The sequence below is a fragment of the Suricata suricatta genome, chromosome 11 (genome assembly GCF_006229205.1).
Source record: "Suricata suricatta isolate VVHF042 chromosome 11, meerkat_22Aug2017_6uvM2_HiC, whole genome shotgun sequence".
Taxonomy (NCBI): Eukaryota; Metazoa; Chordata; class Mammalia; order Carnivora; family Herpestidae; genus Suricata; species Suricata suricatta.
This window is the reverse complement of record NC_043710.1, coordinates 58,495,701-58,517,981: the sequence shown is the minus strand read 5'-3', so window position 1 is coordinate 58,517,981 and position 22,281 is coordinate 58,495,701. Positions and strand designations below refer to the sequence as shown.

The window sequence follows — 22,281 nt, the reverse complement described above, 5'->3', positions numbered from 1 at the left end:
AGAGAGAGAGAGAGAGAGAGAGAGAGAGAGGAAGACCCAGAATCCGAAGCAGGCTCCAGGCTCTGAGCTGTCAGCTCGAACTCGTGGACAGTGAGATCATGACCTGAACTGAAGTCGGACACTTAACCAACTGAGCCACCCAGGTGCTCTTAAGCTCTCTCATTATTAATAAACCTACTGGTTTCTATTGACCTTTGTCCAAACTCTCTCCATTTCCTACCTAACTCCCTTGCTTTCAGTTTTCACCTACAAATTCTGTCTTCCTCAACTGCCAGTCTGTCTCCTTATTTCATCTATTCCTTGCTTTGGGCCTGCCAGTAAGCAATCTTTTTTGACCAAGATTTGACCCCTTCCTCCTTCCCAGAGAGGAGGGGGCAGTGGTAGGTAGTAGGGAGTAAGCAAGATGGGAAGTGGACAGCTTGAAGACTAGAGAAGGGGAAGAGCAAGGTGTCCAGTAGGCTGGGCCCAGACTCTCTTTTGTGAGACAAGTGAATGACAGAGGAACAAAGGCTCTGTGGCAACTTTGAAGCATTCTTGACCTGGAGGAAAAGAGGTGGACTTGTGAGCCTAGGGAAGAAGAGGGGATAGCAGGGATGGAGTAGAGGGAGGAGGGTGGGGTACTGGGGAGAACAGTGGTCTTTTGAAGCAGAAGGTAGACGGGGCAAGATAGGGGTTATTTCAGGGTTGAGGTAGGTATGGTGGGAAAGACTACAGTCTGGGAAAGAGGACAGTAAAGGTTAATTTCTTTCCCTCCTAAGGCTGGCTTTTAAGACTGTTTTGTTTCTACTCTACGAACTTTTCTTGAGCAGTGTCCTCAAAGTGGGAGAGTGAGAGAGAAGCAGAGATAAGAAGCCAAGGTTGCTATTTTCCTGGCACTCACTGTGTAGACTAATGTGGAAGGCATATGTATACAAAAAGCTTTGAATATGACATGCATCATCACATAGTCTCTGGATCATCTATTCAGTGTTAGTTGTGGTGCCAGATGCTAGGGACACAAAGATGGAAATTGGACTCAGCTGCTACCTTCCATTGCAGGTCAAGGAGTATGGGTGTCTGTAACCTCATGTAATAAGTATGTGTGACAGAAGCACAAGGGGCTGTGGTAACAGAGGGAGGGAACTTTTTATTCAGCAAGTTAGTGGCAGCGATTGGGCCTAAATTCAAGTCTTCTCTAAAGGTAGTATCTGTTCTTTTATGCCATGTTATCTTCAGACCCTGTGTACCCATAGAGTGTATGAAGAATGTTCTTATAGCCTCTTTTCTGTCTACTTCTGGGGCTGGGCTCAAGGTACTACTGAATATGGTAGGTCACTGTGTGGTCAGAGACTCATTACCTTGGAAGGGAAACTGACTTGGTCCCTGGTCATTTCTTCTGGCTCTGGGCCACTTGGGTGAGCTTCCTCTATGAGTCATTTGGTCTCTTCATCCCCTCCCACTCTCCTCTAAAATTCACCCCTTCTTAAATTCAATTTCTGGTGGCTGTAGAGTCCAGAGACCCAATAGAGCTAGGCTAGGCATTTCACTTTGATTGGCCTCTGTAAAATAGGGATTTAACACCTCACAGGGTTGGTGAAGATCAAATGAAATAATGCATGTGTGAAACTAATTTGTAAACTGTGCACTGATCTATAGATGTTACTTGATGTATTTGCAGCCATGAAAAATGCTTAGATGCTATAGCATGAAAGAAATGCCTAGGGTTGCTCACTGACTAGTTTAAAACTGAGCCCTCAGTCTTTTTTTTTTTTTAATAAATGTTTTATTTATTTTTGAGAGAGAGAGAGAGAGAGAGACAGAGTAGAGCAGGGAAGGCACAGAGAGAGGGAGACAGAATCTGAAGCAGGCTCTAGGCTCTGAGCTGTCAGCATAGAGCCTGACGCGGGCTTGAATTCGTGGACTGGGAGATCATGACCTGAGAAAAGTCAGAGGCTTAACTGACTGAGCCACCCAGGCATCCCTCAATTTTTTTTAAGGTTATTTATTTATTTATTTAAAGAGAGAGAGAGGGGCGCCTGGGTGGCTCAGTTGGTTAAGCGTCCGGCTTCAGCTCAGGTCATGATCTCGCAGTTCGTGGGTTCGAGCCCTGCGTCGGGCTCTGTGCTGGCAGCTGGCTCAGAGCCTGGAGCCTGCTTCGGATTCTGTGTCTCCTTTTCTCTCTTACCCTCCCCTGCTCGCACACTCTCTCTCTGTCTCTCAAAAATAAATAAAAAGCATAAAAAAATTTAAAAAAATAGAGAGCTAGCACACATAGGGGAGGGGCAGTGAGAGAGAATCCCAAGCTGTCAGCCCAGAGCCTGATGCAGGGCTCGATCTCACACGAATTCGTGAGATTGTGATCTGAGCCGAAATCAAGAGTCTGACACTTAACCAACTGAGCTACCCAGGTGACATGAGTCTAATAACAGGAAAAAGAGGGAGTTAGAATGAGGAGGATTTAGAGACTGACTGGTAATTGAACCCTATGCTAAAAACTGAGGTCAAGAGGTAAGTGATTTCTTTTAGGTCAAACAAATAGTAGGTGGCAAGTATAAAAGATATTATTTTTGGTGATACCTTGTGATATGGCAAAAAAAAAAAAAAAAAAAAAAAGGAAAAGAAGAAAGGAAGGTGGAGGGATTGGAAAGCAGACTAACCTCAGTTCAAATTTTGGTTCCACCACCTACTACTTAGTTTTTAATCTCTCTAAGCTTCATATATAAAATGGAATATATTTATATTTACCTTGAGGAGTTACTGTAAAGATTAAATATAATTATATAAAAAAATATAGTAGGCACTGAATAACTATTCTTGCATAAATAAACTCTTAAGTTATCTTCTTAAGAAAGCCTTCCTTGACTTCAATGCTATTCAGGTCCCTTCTTTGAGATTCATGAAGCACTCATGTTCTTCCTCTCACCACTCACAGTGGCACTTACCATGTCATATCATACTGTCATTGTGGTTTATGTATCTGCCTATCCCATTAGTATGTGACTATTTTGAGGGTAGAGACAGGGTCTAGTAAATCTTGGTGTCTACTCTTGCTGAGCTCTATTTAGTTGCTAGGTATATTTTAGTAAACACAAAAGACTTAGTTGCTCCTTTGTGAAGCTTTATGTTTTTTGATGGAGATGCATAATAAATAAGCAAATATAGTTAAAATTCATGATAGATGCTGTAAATACCAAGAGTTTCATTTGTTCATATTAGACATAGGTACTTATGAGAAATCCAGGTAGAATTGTCTAACAGATGGTTATTAGTCTGAAAGACAGCTTTTGGGCTATAGATAGAAACTGGGGCATCCTCAACATATAGGTTATATGTAAAGCTATGGGAATGGATGAGATCAACTAGATGGAATGTAGCATATGAGAAAAGGAGGTTTCTAACCTTGGACTTGTGAAGGGCACCTAGGAAGAATTTGCAAAGGAGATAGGAGTACACAGAAAGATAGAAGGAGAACCAAGTAAATGCTACAGAGATTGAGTAAGGTGAAGACAGAATGGTAACCATTTGATTTGGCAACTTGGAGATGATTGGTAATCTTGACTACTTTCGGTGCAATAGTAGAATATTACTTGGCAAACAGAAGGGGAGGAAGTAGAGATAGGAGACACTACAGCATGTTTATATTTACTCAGTATTCTTAGATCAGGCCAAAAACTTAGAAATCATCTTGATTTTTCCTTTTTTCTCACATCCAATCTCTAAGTAAACCATTTAGCTCTACCTTCAAAATATCTATCTTTGCTTGTACTTCTGTATACTGATTGCAATCCATTCAAGCCAACATCTGTTCCCACCTGGATTATTATAATAATTTCTTAATGGTCTCTTTACTTTTCCTTTGCTCCTCTGTGTCTGTTCTCTGCAGCCAGTGTGGTTTAAACATAAATCAGAATGCTACTCAAAACTCTTCAGTATTTTTTGATGCTTGAAACAGAATCCAAACATATTGTTTGTATGACTGTAAAGTCGTACATAATCTGACCTCTGTCTCTATATCTCTAGTTTTTTTTGCCATGCTTCTCCTTGTTCAGTAAACTTTGTCTTGATGTCCTTTTTGCAACTCTACATGCCCCAAAATAGTCTCATCTAGGACATTTGTACTTAACTGCTTCCTCTTCTTAAAATGCTTCCAGGTATTATCAAAATTAGTTGTCTCATTTATTCAGGTCTTAAGTGTCTCTTTCTCAGAGAAGCCTCTCCTGATCATGTCGTCTTACGTACCACCCATCCCAGTTCCCCTCCATATTCACGTGTCTACTCTTTAATTTTCATTATGGATTTGACACTGTATATTTATTTGCTTATTTCTTTGTCTGCTTCCCTTACTAGTCCATAAAATCCACGAACACAGGGACTTTGTCTTATTCAGTTAGATTGGTATTAAATGCTCAATAAATATTTATTGAATGAATAGATTTAAAAGAGAGAGGGAGTGGGGGAGAGAGACTAATTGATTTGTTGATTAATGTAGCTGAAAGAGATCATTCTAGGTAAGAGGGAGTGCAAGTAAAGGAGTAGAGGGAGAAGAGATAATGGCTTTTGATGGGAGTAGGAACACCTCCTTCATTGTAACTGGGTGGTGCATGCAGGCAGGCACATAGATTTGGGAGTGGGAAGGTGAATTCTCCTGCAAAGATTTCTGTTTTCTCACAGAATTGAGTTTATCAGCAAAGGGGAAGGGGTGAGTGGGAAGCCCAATTGAATGCCCATTTGAGGCAAGGTAATCATACGTAGGTAGGTGTTCATAATTTTCAAGTGAAAGCCGTCAATCAGGCAGTGTTCTCTAGGACATTCAGCTGCTTCGATACAGAGACATTTGGGAGGAAGTTAGAGTTCAGCTATCCCAAAGCTGAAATTTTTCTAGTTGAGTTTTGGAAAGGGAGAGAAAGCAAAGGCATTGATTGTTTTGTTTTGTGGGGGTATATGTGTTTTAATCAGATTTGTTTAGATTGATCAGATTTATTTGAAGTATACATGTACAGTGAAAGCCTGTTATAAGCTGTCTTATTTTCCTATAGATTTTACTGAGAATCAGTTATCATTTGCCTATAATTAATATCTTTTTTTTAAGAGAGAGAGAAAACGTGTGTGCACAAGTGGGAGAGGGGCAGAAGGAGAGGGAGAGAGAGATTCTTTTTTTTTTTTTTTAAATTTTTATGTCTTTTATTTATTTTTGAGAGACAGAGACAGTGCAAGCAGGGGAGGGTCAGAGAGAGAGGGAGACACAGAAGCAGAAGCAGGCTCCAGACTCTGAGCTGTCAGCACAGAGCCCGACGTGGGGCTCGAACCCACAAACCGCGAGATCATGACCTGAGCCAAAGCCGGCTGCTTAACTGGCTGAGCCACCCAGGCGCCCCGAGAGATTCTTAATTAAGCAGACTCCTCGGCTAGCACAGAGCCCGTGGCAGGGCCCGAACTCACAGTGAGATTGTGACCTGAGCCAAAAGGAAGATTGGACGCTCAACTGACTGAGCCACCCAGGCACCTCCTGTAATTAATATAAGTCTCAATTCATTGGCCTTTACCCCAGGCTTTTGTGGTAATATGACTGTGATACCATTGTGAACTTTCAGCACATTGTAGTGTATTGGACAGTAAATTCTAGTTCCCGTTAACTTTTTTCTTTTTTTTTAAATTGTAAAATATATTAACATAAAGCTTACCATCTTAACTATTTTTAAGTGCCCAGGTTAGTGGCATTAAGTACATTCACATTATTATGCAACCATCACTTAGAACTCTTTTTGTTTTATAAAACTGAAACTCTGTGCCTATTAAACTGTAACTCTTCACTCTCCCCTCCCACCAGCCCCTCGAAACCACCATCATACTTTTTATCATTATACATTATAATTTTAAATCTGATCAATCTAAACAAATCTGGAATTAGTGGAATCATATAGTATTTGTCTTTTTGTGACTGGCTTATTTAACTTAGCATAATGTTCTCAAAGTTCATCCATATTGTAGCATATTACAGAATTTCTGTCCTTTCCTGAATAGTATTTGAGTATATGTATATACTACATTTTGCTTATCTATTCATCTGCCAATGAATGGATAGTTGTATTGCTTCTATATTCTAGCTATTGTGAATAATACTGTTTGGGACATGGGTGTGGAAATGTCTCTCTCAGACCCATTTTCAGTATTTTTGTGTATATACCCGTAAGTGGAATTGCTGGATCATATGGTAATTCTATTTTTAATTTTTTGAGGAACCACTATACTATTTTCCGTAGTGGCTCTACCATTTTATATTCCCACCAACAGTGTGCAGGAGTTCTAATCTCTCTACATCCTCACCAACACTTGTTGGTTTCTCTTTTTTTTTGATAGTAGCCATCCTAATGGAACAAAGTGTTATCTCATTGTAGTTTTGACTTGCATTTTCCTAATTATTAGTGATGTTTTTCATGTACTTACTGGCCATTGACATATCTTTTTTTGGAGAAATGTCTATTCAGATCCTTTGCCCAGTTTTGAATTGAGTTGTTAGGGTTTTTGTTGCTGAGTTCTAGAGGACTGATGGGTTTTGATGTTTGAGTGATTTTGATGGACTTTAATTAGGGAAAAAGAGAAGTGAAGGCAGGAGGTACTAATGGATTGTGGATATAGCTCAATATGAAGTCTAGGAATTATAGTAGAAGTTCTTAAGCAGGTGAGCTTCATGGACAGGAGGTTGTGTTGGAGGGTATGTAATTCATTCCAGATGTTGAAGTTGATGCACCTTTTGGTGATAAGGTCCAGGGTGTGATTATGGGAGTATTGGCCAACTTGGACTGGAGGTCTTCAATTGAAATGGTCAGGGTGTTGGAATGGTCATCATTGTGGCTATAAAGGTCACCTAGAATGATAACTGGAGGAGTATAGAAGAAGACTGATCAAGGAACTAAAAAGCCTTTGAGTGAGGTGACTAGGAAGTGAGGCAACAAGGAAGTGTGATAGCCACTAGTGGAGGCTACTCAAAGGAAAGAGGCTTTTACAAGGAGAAAGGAATTGTTTCGAAATAGGACTGAAAATTACGGACAACACTGATAGGTTGGGTATGAGAGAGAAAATAGCCTCCAGTTAAGAGGACTGCTGAAGTCTCTTTGTTAGGAGATAGCCAGGTTTTTTTTGTTTGTTTGTTTGTTTGTTTTTAAGAAAAGAAGGCAAGGGGAGTTAGCCTATGACAAATGGGAAGACACAGAGGAAATAGTGAAAGTCATCTAGAGTCAGAAGGGGGTGAGGAATTTGATGAGATGAGAGGGGATACAAAAAAGGTTGGGGACAAGATTTTGGGTGATTGAAAATGACTGAAGTAAATGGACACTGGAAGCTCGATTGACCTAATCCTGATTATCTTTTAGAGGGGAGAAGGCAGTCCACTTCCAAGCTGTGGTTCTTAGCACTTCCAAGAGAAAATGTTCCCTTGAGGCAGCATGTGACCATGTGGGAAATCACAGGATATATTTAAGCAGAGATAGACTGGAAGGTCATCCCTCTAGGAAGTAGCTGAGTAGATTTCATGTTCCTTGGTTGGGTTGGCCATATAGTTCCTTTCAGCTCTCAGATTGTATGGGCCTCAGATTTCAGTGATGATTTTCTTAGTTCAGGGCATCCATTATGAAGTCTAATGGTTTGAACTTAAATTTGAATTCTTCCCTTAACTGTTGGGAATACCTTAATTGGGGCTGCAGGTCAGGAATTTCCTAAGATGGTAGGGAGAAGTATCAGTCTTTTGGTACTGGTTTCTGCAGATAAATCGAGTGGCTATCCAGAAAAGTGGTAGAAGTAAGGAAGATAGGTAGATCTGATTGGTGAGAAGAGGGAAGGGTGAAGGTACATGGCTTCCCTAAGTCTGTGACTCCAAATCTCTCTGCCTTTTCCATTTCATTTTGCTGCCTTTCATACCTCTCTAATTCCAGGTATAGTCCTTTGTTCATTTTGTCTTAAACTATAATTAGTCTAGAAAGAGAGTGTTTTTAAGAGAATCAGCATAATCAGAGGCTCATCATGTCCTCATTATTTCATTGAATGATCTTAGGTAAATTTCATACCCCTATGGGTTTCAGGTTCCCAGCTATAAAATAAACGTTTGGAACTAGCTGATTTTTCATGATCCTTCTAGCTCCTGTTTTTCTCCCCTGTAAACAGGCGTGCCTTAGTGAACCTTTGCTAATTACCTCATGTGTGCCAGGTTTGTGCTGGTTGGGATTTGGAGAATAGAGATTAATCAGACTCAGTTTTGTCCTTTGACTTGTTCATGGTCTGGTGAGGTTATTGTGATGAAATATGGAAACAACTAAATAGACATATGTATAAAATGCTTTTAAATTTGGGGGGAAAGATAGAAGTAGGGTGGTTTCAGTGAAGGTTTCATAGAGTGAATCAAGCTGGGTCTTGAAGAATGAGTAGGAGTTTGCTTGGCAGATAAGTTGGGACATTTTAGGCAGAGAGAACAGTGTGGGCAAAGGCAGGGGTATGGAAGAATATTAAATTGGAATGAACAAGTTTAGGGAATAATAGAGATGAAACTAGAAAGATGAGTGGGGGATTTGGACATCTGTTTTGTGCCAGGCAGCATGCTAGGTGCCTGTCTCCCTCTCTCTACCTCTCTTCCTCTCCCCCCATATATGTTGTATATGTATTGTATATATTATATATTGCATATATATTATGCATATATACATGCATATATATTGCATATATATTGCATATATATTATGTTATATACATGTTATATACATATTATATATATATGTGTGTGTGTGTGTGTGTGTGTGTGTGTGTGTGTATGAAGTATATGGGTATCTTATGGGTATTTTATGTAAGAGGAAACTGAAGGTCAGAAATTAAAGTAGCTTTCCTAACAGCCCAGAAACAGCCTCCACAATTTTTCTCCCTGCTACTTCAGCAGTTGCTTTCTTGCTGCTAAACCAGAACAAGTGGCTGGCAGCCGCATAGCAGGAGTGCCTTTGACGTGTCAGAAGGACATCCCTCAGCAAATTCAAGACTGCAGCATTCCAGGCTCCTGCCAAAGAAAGCCTCCTGGCACAATTTAATTAAAGATCAGATTCTCATAACCAGGTGTCAAGGGCATGCAGTACTCCCCAGTTCTGGGTGGAGTGTTGGTCATGCCAGTCTCAGCTGCTTTGAGTTGTTGACTGACAAATTGGATTAATATACGGAATAGGTTTTATTTTAAATAATGCCCTGAGGGATTATTAGGGTTATCTAGTCCATTCATTTGCTTTTAGAGTGAACAGAGACATGTTGTGTAGTAGGAAAATAGGTGGTTCTGTAGTCACACAGACTTTATTTCGGATCTCTGCCTCTGTTGGCTCTGGGTGGCTGGCAGCATCTCTGATACTTTGCTTCTTCTGACTTGTTCAGTTTTATCCCCAGCACCTAGCACAGCCTGTCAAACAGTAGGTGATGAACAAATATTTGCATGAATGAATGAGAAAAATGATACCAACCAAATAGATTTCCAAGTTTTCTGTAAATTCCAAAGTGTTTTGGAATGTTAGTGGTTATTAAACTGTCAGTGTCAAATGATGGCTGAAATCCTGTTTGCAAAGATAGTTAGCTCAAGATGTTCTCTGGAGACACTGTTTTTTTAGAATTTTAGCAACCTGGTTAGGCAGTTTAGAGGACTCTTCTAAACTCTAAGGGCCATTGTGTGAGCTCAGGTCATCACAGAGTCCTCTGTGCAGACAAATGGCAGCTGGTCCCCTTCTCCAGGCAACACCTCTTTTTTCATTGTCATCTCTCTACAGCCTTTTAAAATCAAGTGTCATCTTTTATTTTTAACATGGGACATTCATTGCATGGATCTAGAACTGCTTAGAAGGGACCATTTTTCTGACTAGTGCTATATGTGTTACAGAAACATAAAAGACTCTCTGTGATCACTGTGTCCTACTTTTTCATTTTCATGTTGCATTCTACCACACTGTACTCTCACACTTAGGCTATTCCTGTGGTCTGGGATGCACTTTCCATTATCATTCTCCATCAAAATCATCTATTTATTTATTTATTGCCTGTTTTCTTTGGTTCAGGCACTATACCGATGCCTGGGCCTATTTCATACCAATTAAATCAGAGCTCAGCACTGGTATCCATCCTCCAACTTTTTATTAGGAGAAATTTCAGAAGTACAGTAAAGTTGGAAGAATGTTATAGTGAATGCCTTTATACCCACCACCTAGATTCTTCTACTGTTAAAATTTTCAAGTATTTGCTTTATCACATTCATTATAAATATATATGGACATGTATATTATATCACAGCCCTGTTTCATTCATTAACCCATCTTATTTTTTTAAATGCATTTCAAAGTAAATTGCAAATATTCATATACTTCCTCTTAAGTACTTTGGTGCTTTAGAAAGCTCATAAGGGGTTCTAATAATCCAGAGTCAAAGACCACCAGTCTGACCTGTTTATTCTTTAAGCCTCTACTTTTTTTTTAAGTTTATTGTCAAGTTGGTTTCCATATAACACCCAGTGCTCATCTCAACAAGTGTCCTCCTCTATGCCTATCACCCATTTCCCCCTCTCCCTCACCCCCATCAACACTCAGTTTGTTCTCAGTATTTAAGAGTCTTTTATGGTTTGCCTCCCTCCCTCCCCTTAACTGTTTTTTCCCCTTCCCCTTCCCCATGGTCCTCTGTTAAGCTTCTCCTGTTAGACCGATGAGTGAAAACATATGGTATCTGTCCTTCTCTGCCTGACTTATTTCACTTAGCATGACTCCTTCCAGTTCCATCCACATTGATACAAATGGCCAGATTTCATTTTTTCTCATTGCCATTGTATATATAAACCACATCTTCTTGATCCATTCATCAATTGATGGACATTTAGGCTCTTTCCATGATTTGAGTACTGTTGAAAGTGTTGCTATGAACATTGGGGTACATGTGCCCCTATGCATCAGCACTCTTGTATCTTTTGGGTAAACAAGGGATTGCTGGGTCATAGAGGAGTTCTATTGTTAATTTTTTGAGGAACCTCCACACTGTTTTCCAGAGTGGCTGTACTAGTTTACATATCCACCAACAGTGTAGGAGGGTGCCCATTTCTCCACATTCTCACCAGCATCTATAGTCTCCTGATTTGTTCATTTTAGCCACTTTGACCAGCGTGGGGTGGTATCTCAGTGTGGTTTTGATTTGTATTTCTCTGATGATGAGTGATGTTGAGCATTGTTTCATGTGCCTGTTGGCCATCTGGATATCATCTTTGGAGAAGTGTCTGTTCATTTCTTCTCCCATCTCTTCATTGGATTGTTTGTTTTTCGGGTGTGGAGTTTAGTGATTCCTTATAGATTTTGGATACTAGCCCTTTATCTGATATGTTAATTGCAACTATCTTTTCCCATTCTGTTGGTTGCCTATTAGTTTTCTTGATTGTTTTCTTTGCTGTGCAGAAGCTTTTTATCTTGATGAGGTCCCAATAGTTCATTTTTGTTTAAGCCCCTACTTCTACCACCACCTCTTCTGTGAAGCCTCCCTGATTACCTACATTTAATAGTCTTTCCTTTTTGTGTCTTCTGACATTTTACTGCTTCTACTGCTCTGAAAGCACTATATACAGTTGGTCTGGCATTGTGGTTTTCTAGATGGTCTATCTTGCTTACCAGATTGTGAGAACCTCTAGAGTTAGATTACATATAACACCCAGTGCTCATCCCAACCACCCATCCCCTATCTAGCCCATCCCCCACCCACTTCCCCTCTAGCAACCTCAGGTTGTCTGTATTTAACAGTCTCTTATGGTTTGCCTCCCTCTCTGTTTTTATCTTATTTTTTGTTCCCTACTCCTATCTTCATCTGTTTATTAAATTCCACATATGAGTGAAATCATATGATATTTGTCTTTTTCTGACTGACTTATTTCATTTAGCATAATACACTCTAGTTTTATCCGCATTGTTGCATATGGCAAGATTTCATTCTTTTTGATTATTCTGTTCCAGTCCTGGTGTTGGGAATTGAGAAATAAATAAGACTGAACTTGGTTCTTCGTCTTTTTTTTTAATGTTTACTAATTTATTTTGAGAGAGTGTGTGTGCACCCTTGCAAGCAGGGAAAGGTGAAGAGAGACCATGAGAGAGAATCCCAAGCAGACTCTGCACTGTCAGTGTAGAGCCTGATGCAGGGCTTCATTGAGCTGAAACCAAGAGTCCAAGGCTTAACTGATGGAACCACCCAGGTGTCCTTGAACTTTGTTCTTGAGGAGTTTCATTGTTTCACTCTGGCAGAGAAGGGAGTGTATGGGGAGGAAATGTGTAAACAGATAATTGCAATGCAGTGTGAGATAGCTAGAACTTAATATAAGTGAGAACTCTTGAAACGAAGTGACCAAAGATTGAATAGGCTCACTTGAGACTATAGATTTCCTAAAACTGGAAGTTTTCAAGCATAGGCTGGGTGACCGAGGCTGGAATGTGGTGCAGAGGATTCAAGCATTGTATTCCAAAAAGAGATTTTAGGTTTTAATAATTTGGAATCGTTTTGAAAATGGAGGGCTACCCCTGAGAATTCTCCAAGCATGGTGAAAGAACTGAGAAATGAAAAGCCTGTATCAGAAAGGGTGATTCTTGGCACAATCTTGGACTATAGTCCTGAAAGGGAGTTACATTCAATGAAGCTGTTGACTGAAGGACCAAAAAGGCAGAAAGGGCCTGCGGAGGCTATCAGGTGGCTGTGGGGAGTGTAATTTTGGAACTGGCAGTCCAGAGTAGGAAGGTACACTTGAGAACTGAGCCTGTGGAAATTCTCTTTGGGGGAGCTGAGGGACTTGAGTTGGGGGCTGGAAGGGAAAGCAAAGGCAAATCTGCAAAGTGAAACTGGAAAAAATGGATTAAAAGCACAGCACCCAGAGAGTTAGTATAGATTAATAAGATTGTCCTTGCTTACTTGATTTCTTTTGTTCAAAAAGAAAAGGAGCAATTTGTTTGCCAGATGAAGGTTAGGATGAATTGCAAAAGAGGTGAAGCTTGAATTTGGTTCTGAAAAGTTGAGTAAGATTTTTATTAGTGAGAGGAGGGAGAAATCATTAAGAAGCATTGGAGGATTGGGAGGAGGATAAGAGACTGATCGGCAAATCAGGAGAACAGAGGTTTCCAGGGTATAGTTTGAATGTAGGCTGTGTCCGGGTGTGATGGCTTAATTTGTAAGGAACTTTAGCTTTTGTGACTGATTTTAAAGTAGAGGAGTGCTGTATTATAAATCACTGATGGCATGTGGAGAAATAATTGAAAGACAAAAATGGGTGTAGGGGATCATTTAGTTCTGCATTTATTAGAAAAAAGACTCATAGTTTTATTCATAGCATTTATGTAATTGACATCTAAAGCAGGGGTATTCACGTATTCAAATCTGGCTGGCATTGGGATCACTCATTCTTAAAATTACAGAATTTGGGCTATAACCCACAAATCAAAATTTGAGGGGTTCAAAACAGGGCATCTCTATTTCTAAAAGACTTGTGGTGATTATTATGTTGCTTTCTGTGTGTTTGTTTGTTTTTAATTAGAAACTTTAGTCTCTAAAGCATTATTGTATCTTACTCCAAGGAGCTTATATTCTAATTAGTCATTTTTAGAGATATAATTTCTATACTAACCTGGAAGAATAATGAGAGACTATTAATTCTGGATCTATTCATGCCTGTTCACTGTCAAGGACACTTACTTATTTAAGGTAATAGCATCTATCTTCATTAAAACTATTGGTACCATGATAGAGAATTTCCTTCCTTTTAAAAAATATTTTATTCTTTTCCTTTACCAGAAACATTGGAGATTACCAGTAAATTCAACACCATATATGACAGGATGGTTACTGCATTGGCCATCATGTATTTAGAACCAAGTCAAATTTTAAGGGAAGAAGGTACTGTAGAGATGATATAGGCCAAGGGTCAGCAAAGTTTTCCTGAAAAGGACTGGGTAAATATTTTAGGTTTGTGAGCATATGGTTTCTGTTGCAACTACTTAATTCATTGGAATGTGAAAGATGCCATAGACAATATGTAAATCAATGACTGTGTTCCAGTAAGACTATTAACAAAATCATCAGCTTTCCTGACTTTTGATGTAGTGATACAGTCCATTCTAGAGAGGGAACATAATTTCCTAAGGCTACAGAATTAGAGGTTGGCAAAGAGTCACTATGAAGAGTTCTTGTTAGCAGTTTTATTTAATGAATGAATAAATGGAATGCGAGTGGTTAAGAAATTCTTCTAAAGCTAGTAAGGGCACTGGGATTCACACTTAGTTTGGGATTCATACTCTAGTTGGGCCAAATCTCTGCCTTTTAAATGACATCGTGGTAGTTCTATGTGCTCTCCAATGCTTTAGATAGAGAAAAACAAGAACCTTGTGAATTTTCAGGAGTGCTTGGCACAGAATAGGTATTACATCTTTGAGTATTGTTGACTGAATCAGACAGTAGTTATGGTATGCAGTGGAAGGATCTGAGCTGGGTCCTGGAGGATGGGTTGTAAAATTTGGATTAAAAATTTTTTAATACGTATTTCCTTTACCACAAAAATGATAAGAGTTATGTCCTTCTCTCTGATTCCAGTAGCTGCTGGTGGTGGTGACAATGTCAAATAACGGCCTAGATATTCAAGACAAACCTCCAGCCCCTCCGATGAGAAACACCAGCACTATGATTGGAGCTGGCAGCAAAGATGCTGGGACCCTAAACCATGGTTCCAAACCTCTGCCTCCAAACCCAGAGGAGAAGAAAAAGAAGGACCGATTTTACCGATCCATCTTACCTGGAGATAAAAGTACAGTATTTCATTTTTCTCATCATTTGTATACTTAAAACAATATTTTTGCTAACCTAGATAAAAAAATCTGTCCTTTCCTTGACTTAATTTTCCTTTAATACCTTTTCTCCCCTTAAATACTTCCTTTGTCTTTCTTTCCTAAGGTGGCTGGAGTTAAATAGAAAAAAGACTTATTTTGGGGGTGGAGGACAGGAGAAAATGGGTGATGGACATTCAGGAGGGTACTTGTGGGGATGAGCACTAGGTGTTGTATGTAAGCCAATTTGACAATAAATTATATTCATAAAAATAGACTTATTTTTATACTTTATTACCTATATCTGAGCAAAATTCTAAGAAAATAATTATTCTGTTACCAGAGTTTGGACAATCTAAAGCCAACTATTAATTTTTAAGTTATTGAACTTTTATGAACTCACAGAATATAAGAAATACTGGAATGTTTTCATTTTGAAATGTTTTTGTAAATGTTTATTTTTTTGAGAGAGACAGAGAATGAGTAGGGAAGGGACAGAAAGAGGGAGACAGAGGATCAGAAGCAGGCTCTGTGCCAGACCCTGATGCAAGGCTCAAACTCACAAACTGTGAACCATTACCTGAGCCAAAGTAGGACACTTAACTGACTTAGTGAAGTAGGTGCTCCAAGAAATGTTTTTTTTTCCAAACTGGTTTCATTTGGAATGTCTTTCTGATTCTAGATTGCCTCTTCTTTATTTGTATGTCCTCATCTCATATCTCACATAGATTTGGAGATTAAATATTGTAAGAAGGGCAGAAAAGGAAGGAAGTTTGCTAAGAATAAGTCATACTAGGTGGGCTCATTTTCTTTTTGATAAAACTTCTAAAAGAATAATCAGGATTTTAAAAAATGTTTTTACTTATTTTTGAGAGAAGGAGAGAGAGAGAGAGACAGTGTAAGCAGGGGAGGGTCAGAGATAGAAGGAATCACAGGATCTGAAGACAGGCTCCAGGCTCTGAGCTGTCAGCACAGAGCCCAACTCGGGGCTTGAACCCACGAACCGTGAGATCATGACCTGAGCCGAAGTCAGATGCTTAACCGACGGAGCCACCTAGGCACCCCAGAATAATCAAGATTTTAATAGTGTATCTGATAAAGTCCCTGAGATCGGATGGGCAAGATAGTGAAATAGAGGTTTGGGTGTCCACATTGATAGATGACTTTGTTTGACTCCCCAAATGTTTGTTTAAGTGGCTATTGATATGAGGTAAAATTCTCAGTCATGCTTATAGGTCCTTTTCTTGTGAGGTGTTGACAAAATTGGCTTTCTGTTTATAAATAGTTATCATGAGCTTCTGATTTAGATGGACCTGGTTCAAATCCTGGATTTATCACTTAGCAATTCTCTGATCCTAGGTATGTGAGTTACCTCCTTTGACTTTTAGTTTCCTATCTCAAGGAATGATTGGGATTTTCATATCTCCAAATTGGGATAGTATTTCGTAGGGTTGTTGTGTGAAGATTACAAGCAAATTTCCTAATTAAGTACCTTCCGCTCAGAAGGTACTCACATAGTATCCTTTCTCTTTACTCCTTTATTGAAGCTGGGAGGCATTAGACTTGATGATAAAATCAGAATTGGGATTCTGAAGCAGTAGTCCAGATAGAACAATCACAATGGTGAATTGCAGAAAATATCTTATGTTGCAGAAAAATATAACTGCATAACTGTAGATCAGTGTGAGATGGTAGATGATAGTATTATTAACCAAATAGGGAACCCAGAAAGAAGAAGAAGTCAGGAGGTTTGTAGTTGGAGAGCAGGAAAGATGATGACTTTAAAAACATTGCATTTGAGGTGAAAATAGAATTTTAGGCACTTTGTATCTGAGATGTCTTGACATAGAGATGTCTAATGGGCAGTGATACTACGTATAGGAAATGATTGTTGAATAACTGAAATGAGAACTATTGAGGATTTTTGTTGAGTATTTTGGGCTTGTTTCTTTGTGTGTGTTTACCCTTTCCCCTATTTTACCTTCATTGTGAGCCCTTTTGGGGCCTAGATAGAAGAGATAGGAGTAAGTTGCTTAGCTTTCATTTTCTGGCGAATTCATTCATGTAGTATCTGCCAGCTTCCTAGGATATAGGGGCTATGATCTAGGTAGTATTACCCTGCCCTAGAATCTTCTCCCACATATATAGCCACTTGGTATCCTTCAATTTAGGTGTATGCTTATTTTTAACACTGTGCTTTAACAATCATAATTCTTTTTTTTCAGTTGCTGAAAACTTTGTTTAAATTTTAGTTAACATACAGTGCAATATTGAGCTCAGGAGTAGAATTCAGTGATTCATCACTTACATATAATACCTGGTGCTCATCACAACTTAGTACCCATTACCCATTTAGCCCACCTTTCACCTGCCTCCCACCATCAACCTTCAGTTTGTTCTCTATCATTGAGTCTCTTGTAGTTTGTTTCCTCCTCTTCTTTCCCCACCCTGCCTTCCCCTATGCTTACTCTTTTTGTTTCTTAAATTCCACATATGAATGAAATCATATGGTATTTGTCTTCTCTGATTGACTTATTTTGCTTAGCCTAATATATTCTAGCTCCACCCACATCACTGCAAATGGCAAGGTTTCATTCTTTTTGATGGCCAACTAATATTCCATAGTGTATATACCATATCTTCTTTATCCATTCATCAGTCATTAAACATTTGGGCTCTCTCTGTAGTTTGGCCATTGTTGACTATAATGCTGCTGTAAACATTAGGGTGCATGTACCCCTTGGAATCTGTATTTTTGTATCCTTTGGGTATATACCTAATAGCGGAATTGCTGGATTGTAGGGTAGTTCTATTTTTCGTTTCTTCAAGAACCTCCATACTATTCTCCAGAGTGGATCTATCGGTTTGCATTCCCACCAACAGTGCAGGAGGGTTCCCTTTTCTCTACATCCTTGCCAACACCTGTTGTTTCTTGTGTCATTAATTTTAGCCATTCTGACAGGTGTGAGGTGGTATCTTATTGTTGTTTTGATTTGTGTTTACTTGATGAGGAGTGATATTGAGCATCTTTTCATATGTCTATTAGCCATCTGAATGTCTTCTTTGGAAAAGTGTCTAATCATGTCTTCTGCCTATTTCTTAACTGGCTTATTTGTTTTTTGGGTTCAACCATAATTCTTGAACTCTATAAATAAGTAGGTCTTTGGCCCAAGTTTCTATATATAGTAGAAAGGACTTTTAAAATTAAAGTTGGAATTGTTCTTGTTGAATAAGATCCTGCCTCATAGAGATCATCAAAATTAAAATTTTTTATGTTTCAAAGGTCACCATCAGGAAAGCAAAAAGATAATTCATAATATGGGAGAAAATTTTCTTAAATCATATATCTGATGAGGGACTTGTATAATAAATATATAGAGAGCTAATACAACTTAACAATAAAAAGACAACTCAATTAAAAAATGAGTAAAGGATCCAAATAGACATTTCTCCAAAGAAGATATACAAATGGCCAATAAGCACATTGAAAAGATGCTTAAAATCATTAGTCACCAGGGAAATGCAAATCAAAACCTCAGTGAGATGTCATTTCACACCCACTAGGATGACTGCATAATAACAAGTGTTGACAAGGATGTGGAGAAATTAGAACCCTCATACACTGCTGGGGGGAGTGTAAAATGGTACAGCCACTTAGGAAAGTCTGGCAGTTTCTCGAAAGATTAAACATAGAGTTACCATATGACCTAGAAATGGGAACATGTTCATACAGTACTTGCACATGAATGTTTATAGCAGCATTGTGCATAATAGCCAAAAGTAGAAACAAACCAAATATCCATCAACTGATGAATGGATAAATAAAATGTAGCATATCCTAAGAATGAAATACTACTTGGTAATAAAAAGAAATGAAGTTCTGATGCATGCTATAACATGGATAAACTTGGAAAATGTGCTAGGGAAAGAAGCCAGTCACAAAGGACCATATATGATTCCATTTATATGAAATGTCCAGGCAAAAAATAGATGAATGGTTGCCTAGGGCTGTGGGAGGAGGTGGACGGGATTAGGGGGTAATGGCTAAGAGGTATGGAATTTCTTTTTGGGGTGATGAAATGTTCTAAAATTGATTGTGAGAATGATTGCCCAGCTCCATGAATATACAAAAAGCCACTGAATTATACACTATTATGGATGATGAATTGTATGGTTTTAAAACTTTTTTTCTAAGGAAGATTCTTGCCTAAACGGCAGGTAGAGGTATAACCCTCAAACATCATTGAAAACTAAAGGGGTGATCTTATGTACTGAAGAGGGAGGTGGGGTTTTGAATATCTGGGTTGTGATCTTATTTCTTATACAAATTGGCTGGTTTTTTTGGGGTCGGTTATTTCTCTGTAGACTTCAGTGCCTTCATCTAAAAAAATGACAAGAGTCAAACCAGTAGACATATAAAGTCTCTTACAGTTTTGAAATCCTGTAATTCTATAAATAAGATTATAAAGATAAAATTGGATTGAGTTGCATATGTAGGTAGAAAGAAAGTAGGCCATTGTAAAGTACTTTAATTAGTGATAAAGCTGTAGACCCAGAGGTTTTGCTTGGCCCCTCTCGCTGAGTGATCCTTGGTCAAATCTGTTCTGAAAATAAATCGTATAGCTCAAGATCAAAGCTGTATTTCTATGAATTCAAAGCAGACATGTAGACAGCATAGAGTTATAAGTAGTTCTTGTGAAATAATCTGGTAACCTCTCTTTCATCCCCTAGTTCTAGATTTTCTGTGCCTGCCCTGAGCCCAGAGGTTTCACCCGTTTGCTTTAAGAACTAGATGGCTATAATTAATGCATACCTCAAAATGAAATAAGTGATTTTTTCTCTTTTGTTTGGATCCTTTGTTCAGTTTAATTCTGTGCTTGTTGATATTATCGTTCAACCAACAAGCATTTTTGCCCTTTGCTTTGTGCCTCACCTAGTCCTGGCAGGATACAAAGTATGTTGGCAGTCTTTGAAGTGGTATGCCCTTACTAAAGATTTTTGGTCTAGAAGTGGTCTAGAACTGGACTTAGAGAACTCAGATTGAGTCCTGTCTCTGACATTTATTCTGTGATTTCTTTTCCTCTTACCAATTGATTTTAATCTCAGTATCCTCATCCATAAAGTGGGAATAATCATAATTCCCTGTTATGAATAGGCTTTTGTTATTTGATGTAGTGGATATAAAGCCATTTTCTAAATTCTAAAACACGACAAATATGAGGGGTTTTGTTTGTGTATTTTAATGGGAAACTCATTTCTTGTTTTAATATTATCCCACAAGTCATTTTCAGTTGAGGAGGCAGAGGTTTAGAGAAAATTAAATTGCTCAAGATCTCACAGCTGGAAAGTGGTCGAGATGAGTAGAACTAAGTCTTCCTAAAGTATCTGTTATAGCAGAACCTACTCTCTGTTAGTTGTTCTCAATTCAGATTATTCAGCTGACTCACCCATGGTGCTTTTAAAAAATAATAGGTGCCTAGTTCCTACCCAGACTTTTGGAGCCAGAATTACCAGAGTGGTAGTTTTAGGTCTCTAAAGAGATTTGGGAAACGAGAAAGAAGAATCTTTGTGGCCTGCGGTAGTGGTTGAGATTTGAGCTGGCAATGGTTGGAATGTTTGTGGGCATTACCTAATGCTGACCTCCAGCAAGGCTTCGGTGTGTGCCTGGGGGAATACATAAATAATTGGAAGAAGCTGTAATTGATGGCCTGTAATAGGTGGTGCTGGGTTGCAGAATTCCTTGTGGGAAGGCCTGGTACCTGTGGTTAGGGTTTGGAGCCTTTGGTTTATTCTAAGAAGTCTTGTAGCATTTAGTTTGGAATCTTTTTCTGGCTGAATTTTTACAACCAAAGTGGAATTCTCCAGGCTTGGGAAGAGTTTAGCAAAGTTAATTTTAATACTGGACTACATCAGTGTTTATCTCTCCCAAGTTTGGAGCATTTTACTGCCTTGAGCTCACATTATAACTCAGTTGAACCAGTGAGAGGTACCTCTTAAAAATAAATCTTTTTAAAAAATAAGGCAAGTGGTTTGTGCCGAAACCCGGATGGCTATACTGCACCATAGGAATGGCAGTGTCAGCCTCATTTCCTATGCTATTTGAAAACCATATGGAGTATAGGAATGCAACTGATTTCTGTACATTGACTTTGTACCCTGCAACATTACCGAATTCATTGATCAGTTCTAGAAGGCTTCTGGTGGAGTAGATCGGGTTTTCCATGTAGAGTATCACGTCGTCTGCGAAAAGAGAAAGTTTGGCTTCTTCTTTGCCAATTCTGATGCCTTTTATTTCCTTTTGTTGTCTGATTGCTGATGCTAGGACTTCCAGCACTATGTTAAACAACAGTGGTGAGAGTGGACATCCCTGTTGTGTCCCTGATTTCAGGGGGAAAGCTCTCAGTTTTTCCCCATTGAGGATAACATTGCCTGTGGGCTTTTCGTAAATGGCTTTTATGATGTTTAAGTAAGTTCCTTCTATCCCAATTTTCTCGAGGGTTTTTTATTAAGAAGGGATGTTGTATTTTGTCAAATGCTTTTTCAGCATCTGTCGACAGGATCATACGATTTTTTTTTCTTTTGTTTTGTTGATGTGGTGTATCACATTAATGGATTTATGAATATTGAAAGCCTTGTAACCCAGGAATGAATCCCACTTGATCATAATGGAGAATACTTTTTATATGCTGTTGAATTCGATTTGCTAGTATCTTGTTGAGTATTTTTGCATCTGTATTCATTAAGGATATTGGCCTGTAGTTCTCTTTTTTCGTTGGGTCTCTGCCTGGCTTAGGAATCAGTGATATGTGCTTCGTAGAATGAGTCCGGTAGTCTTCCTTCCATTTCTATTTTTTGGAATAGCTTGAGAAGGATCGGCATTAACTCTGCTTCAAACATCTGGTAGAATTCCCCTGGGAACCCATCTGGCCCTGGGCTTTTATTCACTGGGAGATTTTTGATAACTGATTCGATTTCTTCACTGGTTATGGGTCTGTTCAGATTTTCTATCTCTTCCAGTTTGAATTTTGGTAGTGCATGTGTGTTTAGAAATTTGTCCATTTCTTCTAGATTGTCCAGTTTGTTGGCATATAATTTTTCATAGTAATCTCTCATGATTGCTTGTATTTCTCAGCGTCACTCATCATCAGGGAAATTCAAATTAAAACCACACTGAGATACCACCTCACACCAGTCAGAGTGGCTAAAATGAACAAATCAAGAGACTATAGATGCTGGCGAGGATGTGGAGAAACAGGCACCCTCCTACACTGTTGGTGGGAATGTAAACTGGCGCAGCCGCTCTGGAAAACAGTGTGGAGGTTCCTGAAAAAACTATCCATAGAACTCCCCTATGACCCAGCAATAGCACTGCTAGGGATTTACCCAGGGGATGCAGAAGTGCTGATGCATAGGAGCACATGTACCCCAATGTTCATAGCAGCACTTTTTAACAATAGCCATGTCATAG

The 22,281-nt window shown here is 38.9% G+C and overlaps 1 protein-coding gene across 3 annotated transcripts in view; it reads left to right on the top strand.

The window, feature by feature from the left end:
* The window catches only part of PAK1 (p21 (RAC1) activated kinase 1), a 165,284-nt gene that overhangs the window by 69,704 nt on the left and 73,299 nt on the right, over nt 1-22,281 (top strand). For 2 of the 3 annotated variants that reach the window (XM_029957576.1, XM_029957575.1), the window contains exon 2: nt 14,584-14,794. In XM_029957576.1, coding sequence (XP_029813436.1) covers nt 14,605-14,794 — 190 coding nt within the window. In that variant the 5' untranslated portion in view covers nt 14,584-14,604. The remainder of the gene's footprint in view (nt 1-14,583; nt 14,795-22,281) is intronic. The other variant, XM_029957577.1, reaches the window with a different exon arrangement.